General features: G+C 45.7%; 1 protein-coding gene and 1 long non-coding RNA gene across 2 annotated transcripts in view; one reads left to right on the plus strand and one right to left on the minus strand.

Annotated features, from left to right (window-relative positions):
- The window catches only part of LOC136358081 (uncharacterized), an 829,601-nt gene that overhangs the window by 347,163 nt on the left and 461,906 nt on the right, over positions 1-20,532 (minus strand). The window lies entirely within an intron of this gene.
- The window catches only part of CRHR2 (corticotropin releasing hormone receptor 2), a 139,530-nt gene continuing 125,950 nt past the window's right edge, over positions 6,953-20,532 (plus strand). The window contains 1 exon segment of the mRNA XM_066313866.1: positions 6,953-7,108. Coding sequence (XP_066169963.1) covers positions 7,043-7,108 — 66 coding nt within the window. The 5' untranslated portion in view covers positions 6,953-7,042.

Genomic DNA, 20,532 nt, shown 5'->3' on the forward strand with positions numbered 1-20,532 from the left:
CAGGCTGGATGGATTGGTTTAATGGAAGTTGTCCCTACCCATGGCACAGGGTGGAACGAGATGAGCTTTAAGTTCCCTTCAAACTCAAACCATTCTGGGATTCTGTGGTTTTTAGTTTTAAGGCCGAAGTAACACAAAAACACTTGCCTCCATGCTTTGAGTCACTTCAGGCACTCAGAATAGAAAAAAACTGCAGCAAGCATGATCCAAAATAGAAGGCAGCTATTCCTGGGGAAAGAGTGATGCTTTTCTTCAGGGATGACACAGCACCATTAGGCTAGAGATAAAGAGAGATAAATTATGTTGACAGCTGAATTCTAGACAAGGGGATGTGGAAAATCCCCATTTCATGCATTCTTCTACTCGCTAAGCCTGGTTCTTCTCCTGTGAGTACCTCCAGTGTGGATTCACTGAAATCCACATGGCTACAGAGTGTAAAATTGGAGTATTATTGCTGTGATTGACAAATGAATATTTGTAAAACTGCTTCTGATTCATTCACCTGCCAACTGCTGAGTCCAATTTCCAATCCTCTCCACTAACACGTACAGTGTCAGGCAAGAATGACAAGAAATATCATGAACCTTTTTGTTTGTTTGCTGTGCTGTGAGCTTTTAGAGAGCCTGCAAACAGTTCTTGGGGGACAAAAGAGCAAAAGAAGTGATTTTCAAACCTTTCACTGGAAAATGTAAGCAAGCAGCATTGTCAGATGATGGCAAGAAATAAAAAAAACATTGCATTGGAAAAAAAAAAAAAAAAAAAAAAAAAGCTTTTCCAAGGAAATTCCTGACATGCTGTGTGATAACCCCACAAGGAAATCCTAAAGCAACTTGGCAGATCTGGGGACAGAAATTGCTGTCAGCTCAGCTGCTAAAATAATTGAGACCCCAAGGAATTCAGAGCTGCCTATCAAGGGAAGGATTCTCCCAAAACTTTGTCTGATGAAGCTGCACTTCAGCAGGCAAGTTTCTCAGGCAAGGATGAAGCTTGTCAGAAATGAGAGCGAGTCCCAAAAAACATCTTCATTTGGTAGAAAAGTACTTTTTTTGGTTTCATTGGGTTCCCTAGATCTCCACTGACTACAATATGAGCTCGGCATTAAAATATGGAGACACCTACATTTATTTATCTCAGTCCACAAGAGAAATCCTCTCCATAGTAACATCTAAATTGCAGGATTAGATTGGGTGTCTGAGCCTCAAGACAAAATGAAAGCTACTCTAGCATGTAAGGGCAAGCTGAAGATGAATAATTTATTTGAGCCCAAAATTCCAGACATAATATTGAACCAGAAAGATCCAAAAAGGAAGGGAAATGGAAGAGGAGAGGAGTAAGTTCTCTGAATTTCCTTGCAAAGCAGTAAATCTTCCAGTTTTGCTTCATGCTCCCAGAAGTATTGTAATAAAAGTTCTTTTTAGTGAGGCCTCAACAGAATAATAATATAAATTAATTCAAGCAAAAAGGACTGGGAGTTTAGCCTTTAAGTTGTGTTATTTATTTTATCTTCAAGACTGCTGATATTAAAAAATCACCTCTTGAAGAGTGAACACTGTATGAAGACATTGTCTGCCAAGGGGGAAAACAAATATAAAATTTAGGAAAGAATCCTAAAAAACTGCATCCTGAAGAAAGAACTTCAGCAGAAAATACATGAGTCAGATTTTAGTGTAATCACAATTGATTAAAGCTAGATGCAGGAACTGTCTCTGTCTTAATTTGATTGTCCAGTGCCAGATCTCCTTCAGTGTGATAAAATACAGGTGAACACTGCAATCTAAATGAAAAACGCAGAAGGCATTTCTGATAAAAGAGTGAGAGAGGCTGAATCACACATTACACATTTCTCTCCGCTATTTGAAAATCCAAGATTTATTTCCACAGAAATAACTTGAAAGTTATTTGGAAATAATCAAGTTGTACTAAGAATCCACCAAAATGTCAGATCTACTTAGAGGTGTGGCTGTACTTACTCAGTGTAGCTTGAAATTCTGAACCCAAATTAGGTGATTCCTCTCATGACACATTTCCCTCCTCTCCCATTTTTAAGGTGAAACGTCTCTTGATAACACATCTCACCGTATTTTTAAAATTTATCACTGCAGCTGCTTTGCCAGGGAACTTTGAATGGTGTCCACATTGCCAGCTGTCTTTCCCAGCCTGGAGCAAGGCACCTGAAAGCCCCAAGTACCCAGATCAGCATCCCCAGATGTGGCAGCTTTGCTGTCCCACAGCTGGCTTGGGACAGGGGAACACCTGGCAGGGCCTGCAGCCCCCAGAACAACTCTCCCAGCCCATATGGGCTCGGTGCTGGCTGGGGTTTGTGGTGCCCTTGGGAAGTGAAGAGCCAATTGCATCTCCTTGGCAATAGGATGTGCCAAACACTGAGCACCAGGAAAAGCCCTGTGCCATTCCATGAGAATACAGTGGCCACAGGAGTTCCACAGTAAAGAAAGCCATAAAATCTATTTTATGCCGAAGGGGTGATGCTTTCAGCTCTTTTTCCTTCTTTCTCCCCACTCCCAAGGTTTATACTACACCCCAGAGACTTCACTATTAGGAACCATTTCAGACACTGGAACTTTCTTTAAATATCACTGTTTTTTCCTCATCCTACTTACATCCCTCCTTCCAGTGCAATTGCAAATGCTGACCTACTGAAGAGGAGGAAGCTCTGTGCCATTGCTCTGTCTGAGTAATCTGTGTTTTCCTGAGCCGTGCTCGTTACCAACTCTGACCCACCATTATTTCAGGAAACCATCCCATTCATAATTAATAAGAACCCTCCAGCTAACTTTGCTCCCTTGCAGAAATTATTCTGCTTTCAAATGTCATCGTGGCATTCACTCATGCTGCAAGGAGAAGGGGGAACTCCTCCCATTCCCTCTCCCAGCCTGGCCTTTTCCAGGTCTGGCATGCCCAGATCAATTCCCCTGCCACTCTGAAACAGAGCTGAATCTATTGCAGTCAGGAGGGAACAGGGCAGCACAACACTGACAGAGAATTGTAGCTGTTCTGAGCTGTCACATCTCTGAAAGGGATCTAACTTTATTAGTTTAGGGGATGAATAAAACATCAGATACATAATCAAAACTGGATTTACTCAGATCCAGCCCAAGAGGCCTAAAACCTATCCAAGTTCCAAATGGGGACCAAATTTGTCCCCAAATGGAGACCCATAGAAGAGGGCTCTGGATCTCACCTGGAGGGTTATATTTGATATTTTCTGATATTTCCTTTAACAGAAACACATCCCTCTGAGAGGTCATCCGGTGTTTCAGAGAGACAAAGCTGGCACCTAATTCAGCCTAATTTCACCCTTTACTTACTGATGTCTTGTTGTGATACTTGTGGTTATTATTTTCAAGTAATTTCATTGAGTTGTGGAAATTCCTCAGGGTTATGGACACATCAAGGACCTTGCTGTGTTGGATGTGACACCAAGAGCTGGCCATGCCCTTCCTCCAGCGAGGATTCCTTCTGTACAGCTTCACCATTGAGAGCAGTGGGAATACTTAAATGTGGAGGTGGGCGGAGCTGGCATACTTAAACTTCAAGTTCTTCCAGGAGCTTTAAAGAGGAATAAAGATCTCCACCAAGCAAGCAAAAGGGGGTTATCCTTGTATGGGGATGACTGCAAGCCATGTCTGAAAGTCATTTGGGCAAGAACTGAGTGACTAGATCCTTGCCATGATCCCGTGTGGAGACTCACTCCATCCAGCTGATGCAGGATTGTCTTCTCCTGCATTCCTGAGTCTCTGAGTATTGGTCTCAGGGGTCTTGGTGTGTTTCCTGAAAGAACAAGGCTTACATTTCTCATGCCTTTTCCACACACGGGTGTGTGGCTATCTGTGTCTGTATGTCTCTCTTTCCATGTCCACCTGGACCAACCTCACCCATAAATCCAGCCAGTAGAATTCATGATCCTACAAGTTTTATAAAAGGATGTGACTGGGAGAAGAGTCCTCTGAATGAAGGAAAAGCTGCAACATGAGCCCTACCCTAAAAGAGTATCCAAAGGGGAGTGACCTTATAAGCAACCCAGACAACAAAAAATTTTGGTGGGACTTTGCAACCCAGCTGAGAGGGGAACAGCCTCGGGCACGAGACTACGGGAATGATTTGTTTAATCCTTAGATAGTCACAATGTTGGGGTTGTTTTTGCTCTGTTTCAATACAACTTTTAAGATTACGAGGCTCTGGACAGCACAATAAACACAGATAAATCATAAGAGAAAGTCATGGAAAACCTTCCTGGTTCCAGGGCACTTGATGTCTGTGCACAGGCAGCTCCAGGCCTCTTTTACCAACTCCCATGAGTTCATGGAATCCTGTCGCGTGTGAGTTTCCAGTCCCGGAGGTGGATGTTTAAATGCAATAAAAATTTGGGCTGGATTTATTCCTCCCTTTTGCATTTTCATGAACGAACTCATATTAATTGGAAGCATGCAACTTTGGGATATAGCTTTGTTTTCTTTTAATAATGAAAGGAAACAAATGCTGGTGTGCAACAGGCAGAAAATGGAAAACCAGGCAAGCTTAAATATTTACATGTATTCAAACTGTTGAATAACCAGAGGAAAAGGGAAAATAATGCTGCTTTGTGAGAACTGTGGACAGATTCTTAGGAAGATTCTAAGTTTTCTAGTGTATATAAGTACCCAACTCTTTGCTGTGATGTTCATGCTGTACCAAATGAGATACCTGAAGGAAATGAAGAATGTAAGTGTTGTTGTAGGTGTTTTACAAGGGTCAGAAGCTGTTTTATGCCTCTCTGAGCAAATGACAGAGCAAAATATTCTGCAAGGCCTCAAAGGAAGATGCCCAGTTATTTCTGAATCTTTCCAAGCTTTTGAAGACCCTGAGAATTTGCTGGGACTCTTTCCTCTGTGCCACTGTGACCTTTTATGACAATTGATTTTGATTAAAAAAAAATAAAACAACAAACAACAAAGAGGGCTGTGGAAAGGCATTATTTTGGGAAGGAAAAAAGAAGAAAACGCACCATCATCTCCCTGAGGGAAACAGCTGTCAACAGGTGATACACAGGCAGGGTATGGCACTGCTCCCTGAGGAAATCCAGCTGGGCTGGGAAGGAGCTGGTCCTGTCTTCTCCTGCCCCAGGGCTGTGACTGAGGGCTGTGTGCCTCATGACACAGCTGGGCTTTTGGGGACAGTCCCAGCTGCGCCTGGGGGAAGGTTTTAACTGTGATTCACACACAGCTGCCTGTCCTCTGGGCAGATGGGGTGGAGCAGAGGGGAAAATAATCTTGTTAGGCTCATTGCTGGCACTGGGAAGCCCAGGGCTTGGCCTGATGCCCACACCTAACAATGCCACAGACACATCCATTGTATGGAGAAGCCCAAATGGACATGGAGAGCAGGCAGTGATAACTCTGCTAGACACAGGAACCGGGCTCCTCCAGGGTCAGGCATCCAAATCTGTAAGATTCCAATTCCCTCATCATCAGCATCTACCCCAGAGCAACCAGAGGGCCAGAAGCTCCTTGGGCAAGCCAGCAAGAAGATGAGGGGTGACCTTGCTCTGCCTTTCCTTGCACAGGGGTCTAGTCTGGCAAGTATCTGTAGACAAGAGCAGGACAAATGTCTTTTGTTTCAGAATCCAAGAGCACAAGGATCAGCCAACAGGCAGGTTTGGAGTTGCCTGGATAGAAAGGTGTACATTCGCTGGGGAGTCCCAAAAGGCTTGCTGCTGGGGAAAAAAGAGCTTCACCTGGCAGCTGGAAATAGCAGAGGAGGTGCCGCACAGCCTTGGAGGAAAGCCTTTGGGAAAGGTGTGCTGATGAATCTGGTGACCAAAAAGTACCATTTTGCCCTGGGGTACAGGGGAAGATGAGAGATTGGTTTCTCACAATCTTGGAGGTGTAGGGCCTCATCACACCTGATAATGCTGCAAAGTGGGGCTTTGCAAAGTCCCATTGCTCTTGGAGGATTGCCAGGTGGTTCAGAGTGCACAATGTCAGGGAGGATTCTTCCTTTCCTTCCCAGGCTTGTAGGCTTCCACAGAATCATAGAAAGACTTGGGTTGGAAGGAGATCATCCTGTTTCAGCCATACTGGGATGGGCAGGGACATCTTCCACTATCCCAGGTTGTTCCAAGCCCTGTCCAACCTGGCCTTGGACAATTCCAGGGATGGGGCAGCCACAGCTTCTCTGAGCGTGCCAGGGCCTCCCCATGTCCGCAGGGAAGGATTTTTTCCTAGCATCTAATCTCAACTTTTAGCTTAAAAAGCATCTTATTGCTGTGTGCTCAAGCACAGAGCTGCTCTCCCTCCTTTTACAAAACACCTTTAATGCACTGTGTGCACAATGCAGCTTGTACCTGGGCAGTGGGGGAAGCCTGTTGCTCCTGAAAGTTTTCAGGCAGTGGAGTCAACATTTTACCTAATGCCTGGCAGAATGGGGTGGTGGTGAAGGGATTAGTAATGTTCCTGGGGGGCTGTGAGGCTTTGTGTCCACCGCGCCTAATTTTGGAAAATGATTCTTACTTCAGCCAGAGCCTGGGCAGGGAGAATCCTCCTGCTCCTGGACACTTTGGAGGCAGCGGAATTCCCATTATACGGGAGGGTGGAGGAGGATCCCCGTTATTTCTGGCAGAGGAAGGCGTCCCCATCGCTGTGGGCAGAGGGATCTCCATCACTCCCGGAGCTCGGCGAGGGGGCTGCCCTCGGAGTTCGGGCGGCTCGGCCCCGCTCCCCTCAGCGCCCCACGGCGGGGGGAGCGCCTCGGGCGCCCGGAGCCGGCCCACAGCACGGTGGCCGCCGCTGCCGGAGCCCGTGAGGGTCGCCGCGCTCCCGCCGGGGCCCCCCGCCGCCTCCATCCCCGAGGAATCCTGGGCGGAGGGCGGGCTCGGCTCCCCCTTCTCCCTCCCTCTCTTGCCGGGGGTTTGCCCTGGGACGCGCCGGCAGCGCCGGGCTCGGCTCTGGGACGGCGGGCCGGGGCCAGGGGCAGCGGGCGGGGGGCGATGGCGGCGCCGGGGCAGCGCCGAGGGTCCGCCTGAGCCCCGGACACCCCCCGAGCCCTCATGGCGGGGCGGGCGCCTCAGCGCAGCCTCCCCGCGGCAGCGGCCGCCGCGCTCCTGCTCCTGCCCGTAAGTGCCGGGGACGGGGCGGGGGGTGCGGGACCGGGAGCGGGATGGGGACCGGGAGGGAGCGGGGGGAACGCCCCACGGCCGCGGGGAAGGCGGCGGGGCAGCCCCGGAACGCGGCTCCGTGCGGGGACCGTGCCCCGCGCCCTCCTCGCAGGTGCGTGCCCGGCTCCGGGACACCGCTCGCTCCAAGGCGCCGCTCGGGGGTCGCTCCGTCAGCACGGCCCTTTGCTGCTCCATCGCAGGTGCTCTCAGAGACACCCTCGGCCCGCTCGCCCGCGAGTCCCCTCAGAGCCCCTGTGCCCTTTTGAGTGTCCCCTTCGCTGTGAAACAGCCCCTTTGCCTGCCAGAAGAGGTCCCAGCGCAGGGACCCCAGCGGGGTGGCAGCTCCTGGCCGCAGCGGGAAGGGGTTTTCCCTCCCGTGTGCCCGTGCCCGCTGTCCCGGCCTCTCTCCCGGCCCCGTGTGCTCGGCAGGGCTCGGCACTCGGGGTGGCGATGGGCAGGGCTCAGCCCACGCACCCAGCCGAGCGCTAACTCCGAGTTTCTGCGGGCTGAAACGAGCAGGAACCTTTTCCGCCTGCTCCTTCTCCATCCATCGCCCGCATCCCGCTGGGAGATGCCGGGATGAGGTGGAGATCAGGTTGGCCTCTGTAGGGCTGGACTTCAGAAGCTTTCCCCAAGTGCTTTTTGGGTGGCTTGTTTGTTTTGTTTCAAGTGTGGTGAAGTCAGACTGGAAAAGAAAACGTGAGAGGTTAAGCAGGAGTAACACTGATCCTGGGCAGGATTTCTAAAGGCTGTTCCCACAGCTTTTTAAGTGGCAATGACCCTTCTGAACCGCAGTGTAATTGCTCTGTCTTTAACATTTGCTTAGATAAAGAAAGAAATTCTGTTCCGTTTCCCTAAGTTCTGTCTGTTTGGCTTTTGTTTATTTTTGGGGTTTCGTTTGTTTATTTTGGGGGTTTGTTTGGTTTTTTTCTCCCGTCTCTACTTTAGAAAGAAAGAGAAAAGCCAGGTCAACAACAGGCTTCAGAGACAAGCTACAGTTTAATTTTAATTTTTTTCTCAGTAGCTTTCTTACAAGTGAGAGAATACTTTCGCACCTCCGTCAGTGTCAGGGGTTTTTTTTTATCCCCAAAAGAAGGAAGAGATCAGTGCACATGGGATCACAGTGGCATGGGTTTACACACTTGCTGGTTTCAACCCCAAACCACTTCTTCCTGATCTTTGTTTCTTAGTCTCTTTTCTCTCCCAGTCTGTGTTTTCTCTTATTGATTTGTTTAGGTCCATAAAAATATCTCGGTTTGCCTTTAGAGCGTGGGACTCGCTGCCAGTGAGGTTATCAAAAGTCCTCAGGTACTGAGTATTTAGTCAGACTAATCCATTCTCAGTCAATCAAGAAATGTCATGTCTTTCCCCTGTTGACATAATCTATGGATTTTTCAGGTTTCCAGTTCTGCTGCAGCTTTGCATTTGGATTATTTCTGCAAATTTTGGTCGTTGTGTCGCTGCTTTCAAAAACAAAACTGCCTCAAAAGAAAGGGAGGAAAAAAAAAAGGCAGGTTAAGGATCAAAAAGTGAAGCTCCCATAAAATGCGTTTAGTCCAAGAAATGTGAACTTGGAGTGTATTTACGTTTCTTTTTATAGAGGAGCTTGTTTGGGTGGAACATCTTCGTATCTGACAGGGGCTGGTGTATACCTGTGTGGGAAATAATGTCTTGAATCTTCAGCTACAAAACAGCTCTGGTTGCTCCAGCTGTAGCAGAAGCTTTTGCTGCTCCTTTGGGGAGTGTTCTAATCCCTGAATGTTCTCAGTAAATCTGGATCTCTGCTTTACAGCTGGAGGGAACTTTGCACCAAGAAGCTTAAGAGCAGTGTTTTAAACCTTTGGCTCAACGCCAAAGCTCTTAAGTTCTTGTTTAACTTGAAAACACTCGAAAGTGGACTCAAAGTCAGTGACTTTATTCGCGTTTGTGGATTTAAGGAAAGGAATAGCTGCTTGTGGGAGCAAGCCCTTACCCAGTTAGGGGAGTTTAAGTTTTCACAGCAGCCGAGCAATTGTGTTTTATGGGAGCTGCAGGTTTGCGACGCCCACGGGATGAGGCAACTTTCTGGTACCGAATTAGATCTGCCACATGAAAATGCTGGTGCAAATGACCTGACAGATTTCACAGGGCTGGTCAGCAAAAGGGTGAAGACTTGCACTGAGATTTATGTTCTCTTAAAGGAGTTCTGGACCAGTGATACACTTGAGAACACATTTAGCTGAATGTGAGAAACAAAAAACAAACCATAAAATGAAGGCAAATGAGTCTTGTGACATTTTTATATAAAGTCCTTGCTAAATTCACGTAATTTGGAAGGGGGGTGGGATTATTCATCAAAACCAAAAGCAGAGCTTGCTATCATTTATTTGTTCTCCTGGAGTTGTTAAAAGAGCCAGGGCAGTGTGAGTGCATCAGCCAGTGATGACAAGTTAAATAGTATTCCTGCTCTGAGGCTGCCAAAATTCAGCCCTATTGTGAATTAATGCAGCATAAACATCTCATCAGGAGAAACCTTTCCTGGGGCAGTACTTTGTCAGGGTTTAGCCTGTAACCATCCCATGGCAGTCACTGGATACTGGAGGGAGGTGGCTGTGTGCTGGTGTTGGCTGACTTTAGTTTTGCCATAAAACATTTCAGTGATGATGTTCATCCCTGCCCTTAGCCAGCAAGAGAGCAGCTTTAGCTTTTGTGCATATAAGGCATCTGCTTACATATTACTATCCTGTCAAGAGCAGAGGAAAAGTCATGATCAAGTCCTCTAAACTCTGTGACCTTCATATTTCAAACCAGAGCATGGTTGTGGAGGAAGAGAGAGCAGGGATCTCTTTGCAGGCTGTGAGTTATCAGGTGCAGAATTTTAATTTCAGCCTCACAGGTTCTAAATCCACTGCTGCATCAGTATCTCCAGGAAAATTCTCCAGCCTTCAGAAAAAAAAACCCAAAAAACCCAGAGAGTGACTTGTGCTCATGTGATTGAGGCTCCTTCAGCTTCTAAATCGGGGAGCTGCTGTGCAGACTGCACGGAGCTGCTCCATGGTGCTCCCTATGTCCCAGATCATTCCCAGGAACTGTTTGAGACACCACCAGATTGCTTGGGGCAGAGATGTGGCCAGGAGCCATTAGAAAAATCGAGCAGTAGAAGTTACTAAGGACTTAAAGAGACCTTTGCACTGCTTGGTTTATTGGCTTAGATGGAGAGTGCTGTTCTGCCATCATCGCTCTGGGCTCGCCGTGAGCGTCCCAGGGAGGGGTTTTCCTCTAAGGCCAACTCTTCATCGCTTGGAATTTGGTGATCAGCTCTCTTTGTGTCAAGGATTACTGCGGGTTCCTGCTGCTGGTGTGCTGAACTGAGAGATTCACCACGAGAAAAAACAGGGCAGTGGATGATAGAGGCTTATTAAGGATGCGGGGTTTTTTTCTGTTTTCTTTTTATTTTCATTGTGCCCCGTATATCAGTAAACTAAATATTTTAAAAATACTGTATTAGAACAAACATTTGCACATTTCTAGATGCTTTTAATAGTTCTGCAGATCTTATTTTTTTGGGGGAGAGGGGGAGGTGAGGAAATGTGGGTGGTAACAACAGGCTGCACATGCTGCTGAATCTGTTCCTTTTTAGTTTATATCACTTTCAGGTTTTGCAGCACTGAAAAAACCCAAAGAAGGAGATTTAGAGGGAAAGCTGATTTACTCCAGATTAAGTTTATCCAGCAGATGACTTTTTTGCAGGAATTTTCTTTTCCACACCATATCTATAAATTGCAACAGGTCGAGTACATGTCATTCTTTCTTGTAATTTACACCACTTTTAATCCCAAATGTAGTCTGCTCTTCCTTGAAGCACAAACATTAATTGTTGGATGTAAAGCTGGAGCTGTCCAGCAAGCCACTCTCACCTCTCTGCCTCGTGTGGGTACTCAATGGCCTGTGTTAAAGCATTTCATCAACATTATCTTTGCCTCCTTATCTTTCTATTCATAACAACTAAACACTTTGTGATGGTTTGCTTTGTCGAACTATTGCTCTATACGGAATTACTTTCCTTTACTGCTAATAATTCTTTTAATCTTAACAGCTTTGAAAGTAGCTGTATTTGATTTAAGCTGGCAAGTGTTGGGTAAAGTGTATTAATTTTCTTCTCTGAGAAGTTGGATAAATTTGGCTATGGTCCTTGTCACAAGAGAAGACAAATAGAAAGTAGATCAGTCAACAGACAGAACTGTCCTTCAGGTGACTGTCTGCTTGAATCCCATCCGTCACATCCAAACACATGAAAATTTCATTTCCAGTTCGTGGTGTCAGTGTGGGGATGTTTGTGAGATGCTCCCTGCAATGCTCTCTGACATGGAGCATGTTCTGTGGTGAGCACTGCTCAGTTATCTGGCACTGGGCTCATCTGTGCTGGCTCTCACAAGCAGATGTTCTGCTGGATCTTCTCAAAGGCTGGTCCCTTTGGAAAGGGCTGTGGGAGGGAGAGAGAAAACCACTTCACAGGGATAGATTTCAATGTCCTGTCCTGACCTCTGGCCCCCAAGTCCCTCCCTGCTGTACAAAGGAGCCAACATTGAGATTCAGGTATTGGGAGTGTGCTGCTCCTTCCCCAGCTCTGCTGTGGAGCTCGATGGGTGCAGAGCTGGGAATCTGCCTTTCCTAACATCCCTTAAGCCTCATGGGCCTGCACAGAAACTCAGCATGTTTTCACTAAATAAGAAAGAAAATCCATTTGATAATTCAAGAGCCGAAAAGCACTTCCATGGAGCTGTAAGGAAATGAAACTAATTAAACTAAGCCAATTAAAGCTCTGTAAACTTTTGCATAATGCTGGCTGAGTAACTGTCCACTCTAAGTTGTGTATGCTGGGAAAGTAAATAGTGAGTGATGCAGAGGGAGATTAAAATACATTAGCTGTCCTCACTGCAATGCTAAACCCTTGCCCTAGTAATAGTAGCTGAAGTGCCAGAGGACTGGAGAGGAGCCACTTGCTCCCCAGGGCTGTGGGATAATCCCTGTTGCTGTTCCCCAGGTCCCTGGGATGCAGGAGAGTTGCTCAGAGCTGTTATCTCTGCACTGCCATAGTTTGCCGGTCCTCTGGCAGGGGTGGCTTTTCCAGCACAAAGGAAGGAGGAAAGGAGGCAAAAGGGAAGGGAAGGAAGTGTGCTGACGGGCCTGAACAGGTTTCCTGTGGGGCTGCCAGCCAGGCGCTGCTGGCTGGGGTATCGATTCCCTTTGAGTGGCAGGAGCAGATCCCTGGGCCAGGCATGGCTTGGGTTTCAGGGGGCCAGCAGAGGCTCCTGAGCCACGCCAGGGCCGTGCTGGGCAGCCTGGCCATCACAGCTCTTCCCTGTCTGCTTGCTGGTTTGGTGAGCAATCGTCCCTGCCAGGGACCAGGCTGCTCCTTCTGCTATCACTTGGTTCTTTCAAAGCAGAGAGGAAGCCCAGGGTGTCCCTCTGGCTGCTGAGAATGGTGTCTCAGAGCTCAGGAAAATATTTTTGACCAGGCATGCTTCCAGTCAGGTGCACTGAGGGCCTTTCGTCATCCTGCCTCAAAACTCACCTGCTGGGAGATCAGCTGTTTAGCCCACTTTGAACATGAGACACCTTCCATGGTGTAAGAATCCCCTATTTCATCAAAACAAGCGTCTTCATGAGGATTTTGAAATCCTGTCAGACTTGCAGTATTTCTTTCCTTCAAAAAGAAAAAAAAAAAGAAAATTACATCTTTAATAATTTTAAAATGCCTTTTTATGGTATTTGGCATAATATTTTAATTACAATTATGTGAACAGAGAAAAAAATCTTAGAAGCATGAGTAAAAGAAACCTCAGAGTGTCTGGATTGCTGATTATTGTTTCAAGATACAGTCCATAAGCTGTTTACTGCATTGCCTGTTGAAAGGTTTGGGGAGTAATTGTTATTTGTCATTTTTTTACCATAGGGACTGTAGATCATATAGAACCAAGGAATGAAAGAATAATTTGTGCTGGAAGGGATTGCCGGAAGTCTCTTGTCCAGTCACCTTCTCAAGGCAGGGTTAATTCCAAAACCAAATCATTGTCGTTCAGTTGGGCTGTGAAAATCTGCAAAGATGGAGCTCTCACAACATCTCTGAAATGTCTTTTTGCACCATCTCTTTTCCAGTGCTCAGTCGTTGTCATGGTGCATAATTTTTTCTTTATGTTCTGTGAGATTTTCCCTCACTTCAACTTGTGAATGATGCCTGTCTTGATGCTCGGCTGTCAGCTCCTGAGAGGAATCTGACTCCTTGGAGAAAAGTCTGTGTTTCCCCTTTAGGTAGTGAAAGATAATTCCAGACCTGGAGTTAAATTTCACTGTGATACTTGGTTTTCAAATCTAAAATTGGGCTCCAGCCCAAGAATTAACAGTTTAAGGAAAGATGGAGAGAAAGTTCACTGCTGATACCCAGTGCCACCTCACTGGCTCGTTTTAAATCCCTGTCAGGAAATCTTGGGTCAGAGGAACATTATGTGGAAGATACAGAGGTACCACTGTTGGCTTTCCATGGGAAACTGAGCAGATATCAGTGGCTGATAAAGTCTTAATCCAAATGGGTTTTTGCCATTTTTCAGGTGGAAAAGACCTGGAAAACAGAGATTGGGAGCTCAGATTTGTTGAGCTGGAGCTGGGAGAGCCTGTAAAGGGTGGCCTTGGAGGTGTAGTGGCAGTGGTGACAATGGACTAGTGAATGATTCTTGCAGAGGCTCTGCATGTAGATAAGAGGTAGGTGAGATATTGGCATTCACTTGGGTAAATATGACTTTTAAACTTGAGCTGCTCTGGATTCCCTGAGTGTTTTGTCTCCAGTGCATGGTTATCCCATCCTGGAGTCCATGTTTAAAGCACAAGTGGTGGATTGTTCCTTGGCAGTGGTTCCTTCTTCCACTGAGCATTACGGACCCTGAAGCAAATCTGCTGGAGTAGATGGCTGAGGTGAATCACACTGGAGCTGCTAAGATGTTTCATAGGAATGGGAATTGGGTGGGAAAGAATTACTCAGGGGTTTGTAGACTTGAAGAGAGGGCAGACATGAAGGCAGGAGTGCTGTGAGGGGCTTGCTCCCCTTCCAGGCTCAGAATATGATACTCACAGATGGGGGGGAATGAATAACAAAGTTCTTCAAGGATGTGAAATTGAAAGGTCTCTCCATTAAACAGTTTTGTTCCAGGAGAGCTGCAGCTTGTGATCCAAATGCAGTTACACTCATTTTTAACGTCTCAGGTTGCTTTGGAAGGGCTTGGAGACCTGGTTGGACAAGTCCAGCTCATGGGTGGCCTTAACCAGGTTTAGTTTGTATTTTGTGACTCAGAAAATCCCCCAGCACCTGTGTGGCTTTCAGTGGCTGCAGTCTCCCGTCTAAAAGCTGCTTCAGCAGAGCATGTAGGCAGTGCTCACTGAAGGCAGATCTCCAATTTTCAGAGACAACAGTGAAGTTCAGTGATGGGCTCAGTGTAGCAGGTGCTCGAGGGTTATTTTAATTTATTTTTGCATAAAGATTGACTTCATTTCATGCCTTAAAACTGAGCATGTGTTCAGTTGCTTTATTGAACTGGGGTCCTAATTCCCGTTCTGTGCAGACTTTTAGTCTCTTTTTTCCAGACTTCCTGGAAGAGCTGCAGAATACATCTGGCCTCTAGGATCATGGAGCAGTGTCTCTTGGAGCATTTGGTGTTCTCTAGCAAGTAGCAATGTTTTATGTAGTCACTTGGATTAACTCAGAGGGAGTTTAAAGAGCTGAAGGATGACTTGAAAAGGAGCCCGTTTTTCTTGAACTGTGCTCAGAGTCTTTCCCTTTACTGTAACCTTAGCTGGCTCAGGTTTCAGGTTGCAGGCTCCTGTGAAAACTTGTATTTAGACTTTCTATCCCAAATGGAAATTATTTTTCTGATGAAGCCAAGCCAAACAATTGTACACTGCCAAGTGCTGCTGCACGAGAGATTTTAAGTTTCTGGGTTGAGAAAGGCCAGAAACATCCTGATGCAGAGGGCTGACCTTTTTGGTTCTCCAAAGAGCAAAGTATTTCCAACACCCTCTGAGTACTGTTCTTTAATAAGCATCTTCTTCAGATGCATCTTGTGGATAAAGTAACCACAGGGCAGTGGATATAAATCCATCCTGGCCACTGTAAAGATGATTTTCCCCTTCTCTCCTGTGTTAATCTCTGGTTTTGTCTTGAAGTAGCAGTTTTCACTCTTCTGATTGTGCATATTCCTTCAGGTGATTAGTAGTCAGCAAATATTCCAGCTCTCCTCATTCTCTCCCATGTGTTGCCTTCTCTTAGAAGGAAAGAGCTGCTCAGATGAACACTGGCATTTGTTATAACAGCATTCCAAGGAATATCTGGTGGTTTTGCTCCCAAAGCATCTGTTTCCCCACACCAGTGATGCAAAACTTGCCGGATGCCCACCTGCTCTAGAAACTGTGCTCAAACAGAGCGTGGATTTTGTCAAGGAAGTGTGGGATTAGCTTTGATTCTGCTGTGTCGAGCTCTTTCACTAATTACATTTTCGTTGTGGAGTTAGATGCCTGTGTTTCCCAAAAAAGAGCTTCTGTAGACATAACCTAAAAATTTTTGCTTTTAACTGGGCCACTGTTCTGAGCATATCCTTTTCAGAAGTTGGGGTGAGAACTCAATCTCATTGTGGAGATTGAGTGAATTTATTTGCATTGCCTAATTGAAGAACTAAAAATTAAATGCAGGTTTCCCTTTTCTTTTATCCTCACTCCTTTTCTTTTTTTCTCTGGGTTCTGGGGCAAAGCTACTAAGTGGGAGCTTTTCTGTGTGCTGAAGATAGTTTTGCTGCAATTTTGATGTTGAAACGAGGTAGCATTTGCACCCTCAGATATTTTAAAGAAACCTATGGGAAAAGCTGAAATAGGAGTCTTAAGAGCAGTGGAGGTTCCCAGAGATGAAGGGTAGGAAGGAGCATCCTCCTGACATGATCCATGCCACTGCCAGAGGTGGTTTCTCAGGAGTGGAAACTGCTTTGGCTTTATGGAGAGCATGATGGAGGGTTCAGGGTGAGACTTCATTCTTGTGTGCCAAGGAAGGCATGAGACAAACCCTTCCCTTGTCAGCTGTGGACTGAGCACATTTTGTGTTGATAATTCCCACATTTTTCCATGTTGGAAGGTCACTTCATCCTGCTCAGTAGAAGAAAGAGCACAGATGATTAAATAAGATGATGATGTGCTCGTGTCTTCTGCAGCCATCATCTCTAGGATCTCTCCTTTTGTATGTAGTGTCTAAAGAAAATTTTGGAAGGGTGCATCTGAATGACCCTGTCCTTATAGTGCATAAGACCCAGCTGATGCAGTCACTGGAGGTCATTCCAATTTAAAGATTTAAAATACTGCAGATGAGCTGCATCTGGAAAATTCCTGCTTCTCTTCCTGAATTCCAAAGGAATCCCTGTGTGATCAGCTCAGCTGCTGCTTTCTCTGTTTTGAAGTCTAAGCTAATGAATACAAATCCCACTGCTTTTCTGGGAGTGGCTTTCTGCTGAGATGCCGTTGTGCTTCCATGGGATGGATTTCTCTGGGACCTTGGGAGTACTAGAAACGACATTTTTTTAAAAAAGAGTTTTTGCTCTGTTGCTTTGAGGCTGTGTCAGATGTCAGCACCTCTCAGCAGGCCACCAGCAGATGTTTGACAGGGAGGCCTAACAAGTGGCTTTTATTAGAGCACTGGAATATGGCATCTGGAAATTCTTGTGTGAGAATGGGGAGTGTGTGCATCTCTCCATGTTTGGCAGCACCCACTACCTCCAAAATCACCTCCACCTTGGCAAGGAGTCTTCCTCTGTTGTCGCTCATCCTTTTCCACTTCAGTCCGTCCCTTCAGCTTTCACTCCTGCTGCCTTCACCCACTCTGCTGCTACTGACTGTGAGATATTTAAACTTACCAGATGCTCCATCGTGGCTCTGTGGTAGCCCCGTGCTTGTATTGACATTTTTGGATCCTATCCATAGCTTTGGGGGCTGGTTTATATTCCAAAGCCATTCCTTTATATTCCTGTAGCCATTTCTTCCATGTTTGAGAGGAGGAAACAACCTCTCCCATGCAGGTGAATTTTACAGCACCGGTGTTCATTTGGTTTTATATTTCTGTATTGCTCCATAGTGGAACTCAGTATTTCAAACTAGGACTCTTTGTTAATTCTTCTTAAAATGAAGTTACAAATCCTCTCTGACCTGGATGAAATCACCACAAATTCTGGTGGGAACTGAAAGTAGGCTCTTGTGTCTCGTAGCTGATGTCCTCTGACAGAGATAAAGATCTTTCATGAGTTAATGAAGAACAGTGACCATTTCCAAGGGGAAAGGTCCAACAAAATTCCCATGAGAGAGGCAGACTGACCCACCAGAGCAATTCATCCTTTTCCCAAAGACCTCTCAGATGTGAATGGGAAGTTGACCAAAGGCTCTGTATTTTTTTTTTTTTCTGAAGACTCAGAGTCGGCCTGCTCTTAGTTGGTGTCCCTGCTTTGGAAAGTAAAGCATTCATTTCCACCTCAGTCTTTGGCTCAGCGCATTAGTTTTATTTGTTCATAAATGCCCACAATGGCTCAGAGGAATTAAGTTGGACATTTCTGTGCATGATTTAGGTAAATTTGCAGGACAAAGAGGAACTGATTTGGTGGGCAAAGGTTATGGAATAGCAGTTTTAAGAGAAATGCAGTTTGAGTAAAGTCATGCATTAGTGACCCAAAGAAATTATTTCAGCACTTCAGAATATAATTTCAGTGCAGTCATGGGCCCAATTATTTATCTTTACAATTCTACATTACTGAAATGTTTCTCTTTACTTGTTTTGGTGTTTATTATTATTATTATAAGAGGGGGTTTTCATTGTTTTGGAGTTTGTCTGCTTTAAATACTGTTTAAAAAAAAAAAAAGTTTTGCACCCAGCAGGGCTGTTGACTGCGGTTAGCGGAGACAAAATGAAACCAAAAGTAACATAATATGTGGAAGGCACTTTTCCCCCCAGCCAAATTAACCTGAGCTGACCCTAAGGCAAATGTGACATTTAACCTTTCCTATTCTTGCCCAGGCTGTGCTGAGCTTGACCTCTGACTGTTCTTTCCCATCGTCTTGGGGCGGGCACAGCTGGACACGCGGCGTATTTACAGTACACGGGGATGGCTCAGGTTTCTTCTTTGAACCGTGTCTTGGTTTAGATGGACAGGTATCTGCCAGGGAAGATTGGAATTTCCCTTGGAATATAAGCCCCTCTCCTCCCCTTTTCCAAATTATTGTAAATTTGCAATTAAAAGGCTGTCAGGAAAAGATTTTGGGAAAAGGCATAGCAGTTCTTTACTAGCGATATTAAAAAAAACATGTTGTAGGACAGAAGAATAAGCAAGCAAGCAAACAAATAAGAAATCCTAGAAAAACTCTGACAGAGTCAGAAATACAACCTGACTCCCTGTTGGTCAGGGTGTTGGAAGCAGTCCAAAGTCAGCCCTCCTGGAGTGGCAGATGTGGTCCTGTTGGAAGCAGAGATGGTCCTGTGGAGAAAAGGGTCCAGAGATGGGTCCAGTCTTCCTTTGGGAGTCCCATGGGAACACTGGATGTCTGGTGACACTTGTGGCTCCTTTTTATCTAGGTGGAGATGGTTTGGGCTCCTCCTCCCTGGGTGGAGCATCTCACAATGGGGTGATGTAATGTGTGATGTCATTGGTGAGCTTTAATGGCCCATTAACATGGGAGATATCCCCATGGGGGTAGTGGAAGAGTGAACAGAGATAAGAAACATTGCACCATCTGATAAGCAACTCTGCTCCACCTGGATTTTAACATCTGGCTTCTTATCAGAGAAGGCAGTTACCTCCTCCTTAACACATAAAGAAAAAAATCTCCCCAACTGGTTTCAGCCACCTCTTTTTAAGTATCCAACACTTAGTCTCCTTGGTAACTTATGGGGAAAAATTCTTTAGAGTGAAAAAGGGACAAACCTAACCCCCAACAAACTGAGGCAATGCTTTGGTTTGGGAGGTGGCAGAGAGGTGAGGGATGGAGGGGAAGAAAGCACAGCCTCTGCTGTGACAGGGTCTGACATGAGATGTGGATACTGCAGAGTCTGGGTTTTGAGAGCTCTAAGCCTTGAGAGGTGGAATCTGTACCTGGCTGCACAGCAGCTGCCACCTTCATCTCCTTGACCTGACCATGCATGGAGGTTTTGCTTCGGGAGTTTTGCAGAAGTTTTGAGCCTCCCAGGAGGAGAAACAGCACCTTCATGGAGTTTGTATGGAAAGAATGAAGTCTGAGGAAGTCTTTCTGCTTGTATTTCAACACTTCCTATTTTGTAAAATAGCAAAGTGAGAAATAGTTAGAAAAAGGTGCTGTACAAAGAGCAGTTGTTCTTTACAGACCAACGTTGCCAATGGATTCTATTGTCATGAGTATTTACCCTCCTTTTTATTGACAGAGAATTGAGTGACATAAAATTAGTTCCACAATCACTTAACACACCTTACAGCACCAAAATATAACATCAACCATCCAGGAGTCGGGTTGTTTCCCTGAGTAAAGCTGCCTGAATTGTGTTGGAGTAATTCTGTGTAAATAGAAAAGCGAAGGCATTTTGTGTGTTGCCATGGCTTTATATCCCCCTCAAAAACAGTCAGAAAGATTTTGTTTCATAGTTTGAAAATGGAACTTTCTGTCATTGATTTGTCGCTCCTGAATTTTCCTGCCACGTTTCCTTCTGCCTTTCTTAAAGGGCTCTCCAAGAGCTTCTCTTGCTCCAAGCAGGATCCCAGCTTGGCTCTTTATTTTGATGTACAGCTCTGTGGGCTTCTCTCCTCTGTCTGCTCTGGGCACTACAGTAATCTCATTTTGAGTGTGAAGACTAAAATATCCCCAATGATTTTCAACTCTATTTCCTAAAATCTTCTTGGGGTTGCACTGTTACCTTCTGTGTTACCACTGAACCTGCAGCTTTCTCGAAGTGCCCATGTTGGCATTACTGCTCTGTCTTATTTATTAGCCCTGAGTAGAAGGCTCAACCCTGAATGCTGAGGGTCAGAAACTTGTGTGTCTTTCATTGGCTAAAAAAAGCCACAAGACACCTTACAGGGATGCCAAATTATCCTATATATTCCATGGAAACAGCTTCTTCAAGCCCTCTGAGCTGCCCTTTGCCAATTGCTGCATCTCTTGAATGTGCAGGGATCTTTGGTACTCACATACCAATTAAAAGTTCACTGAAAAAACTCAACACATGGGATGTGATTCAGCTCTGTTATTTCAGGCATCTGCTGTTAGGTGAGACAGAGTGGATCCTGAGCTTTGTTAAAGACATTGAGCAGCTCCCACAAGGAGAGATCCAGACTAGATGGTTAATTTGGAGTTTTCTGCATTAG

The sequence above is a fragment of the Sylvia atricapilla genome, chromosome 1, assembly GCF_009819655.1.
Source record: "Sylvia atricapilla isolate bSylAtr1 chromosome 1, bSylAtr1.pri, whole genome shotgun sequence".
Classification (NCBI taxonomy): Eukaryota; Metazoa; Chordata; class Aves; order Passeriformes; family Sylviidae; genus Sylvia; species Sylvia atricapilla.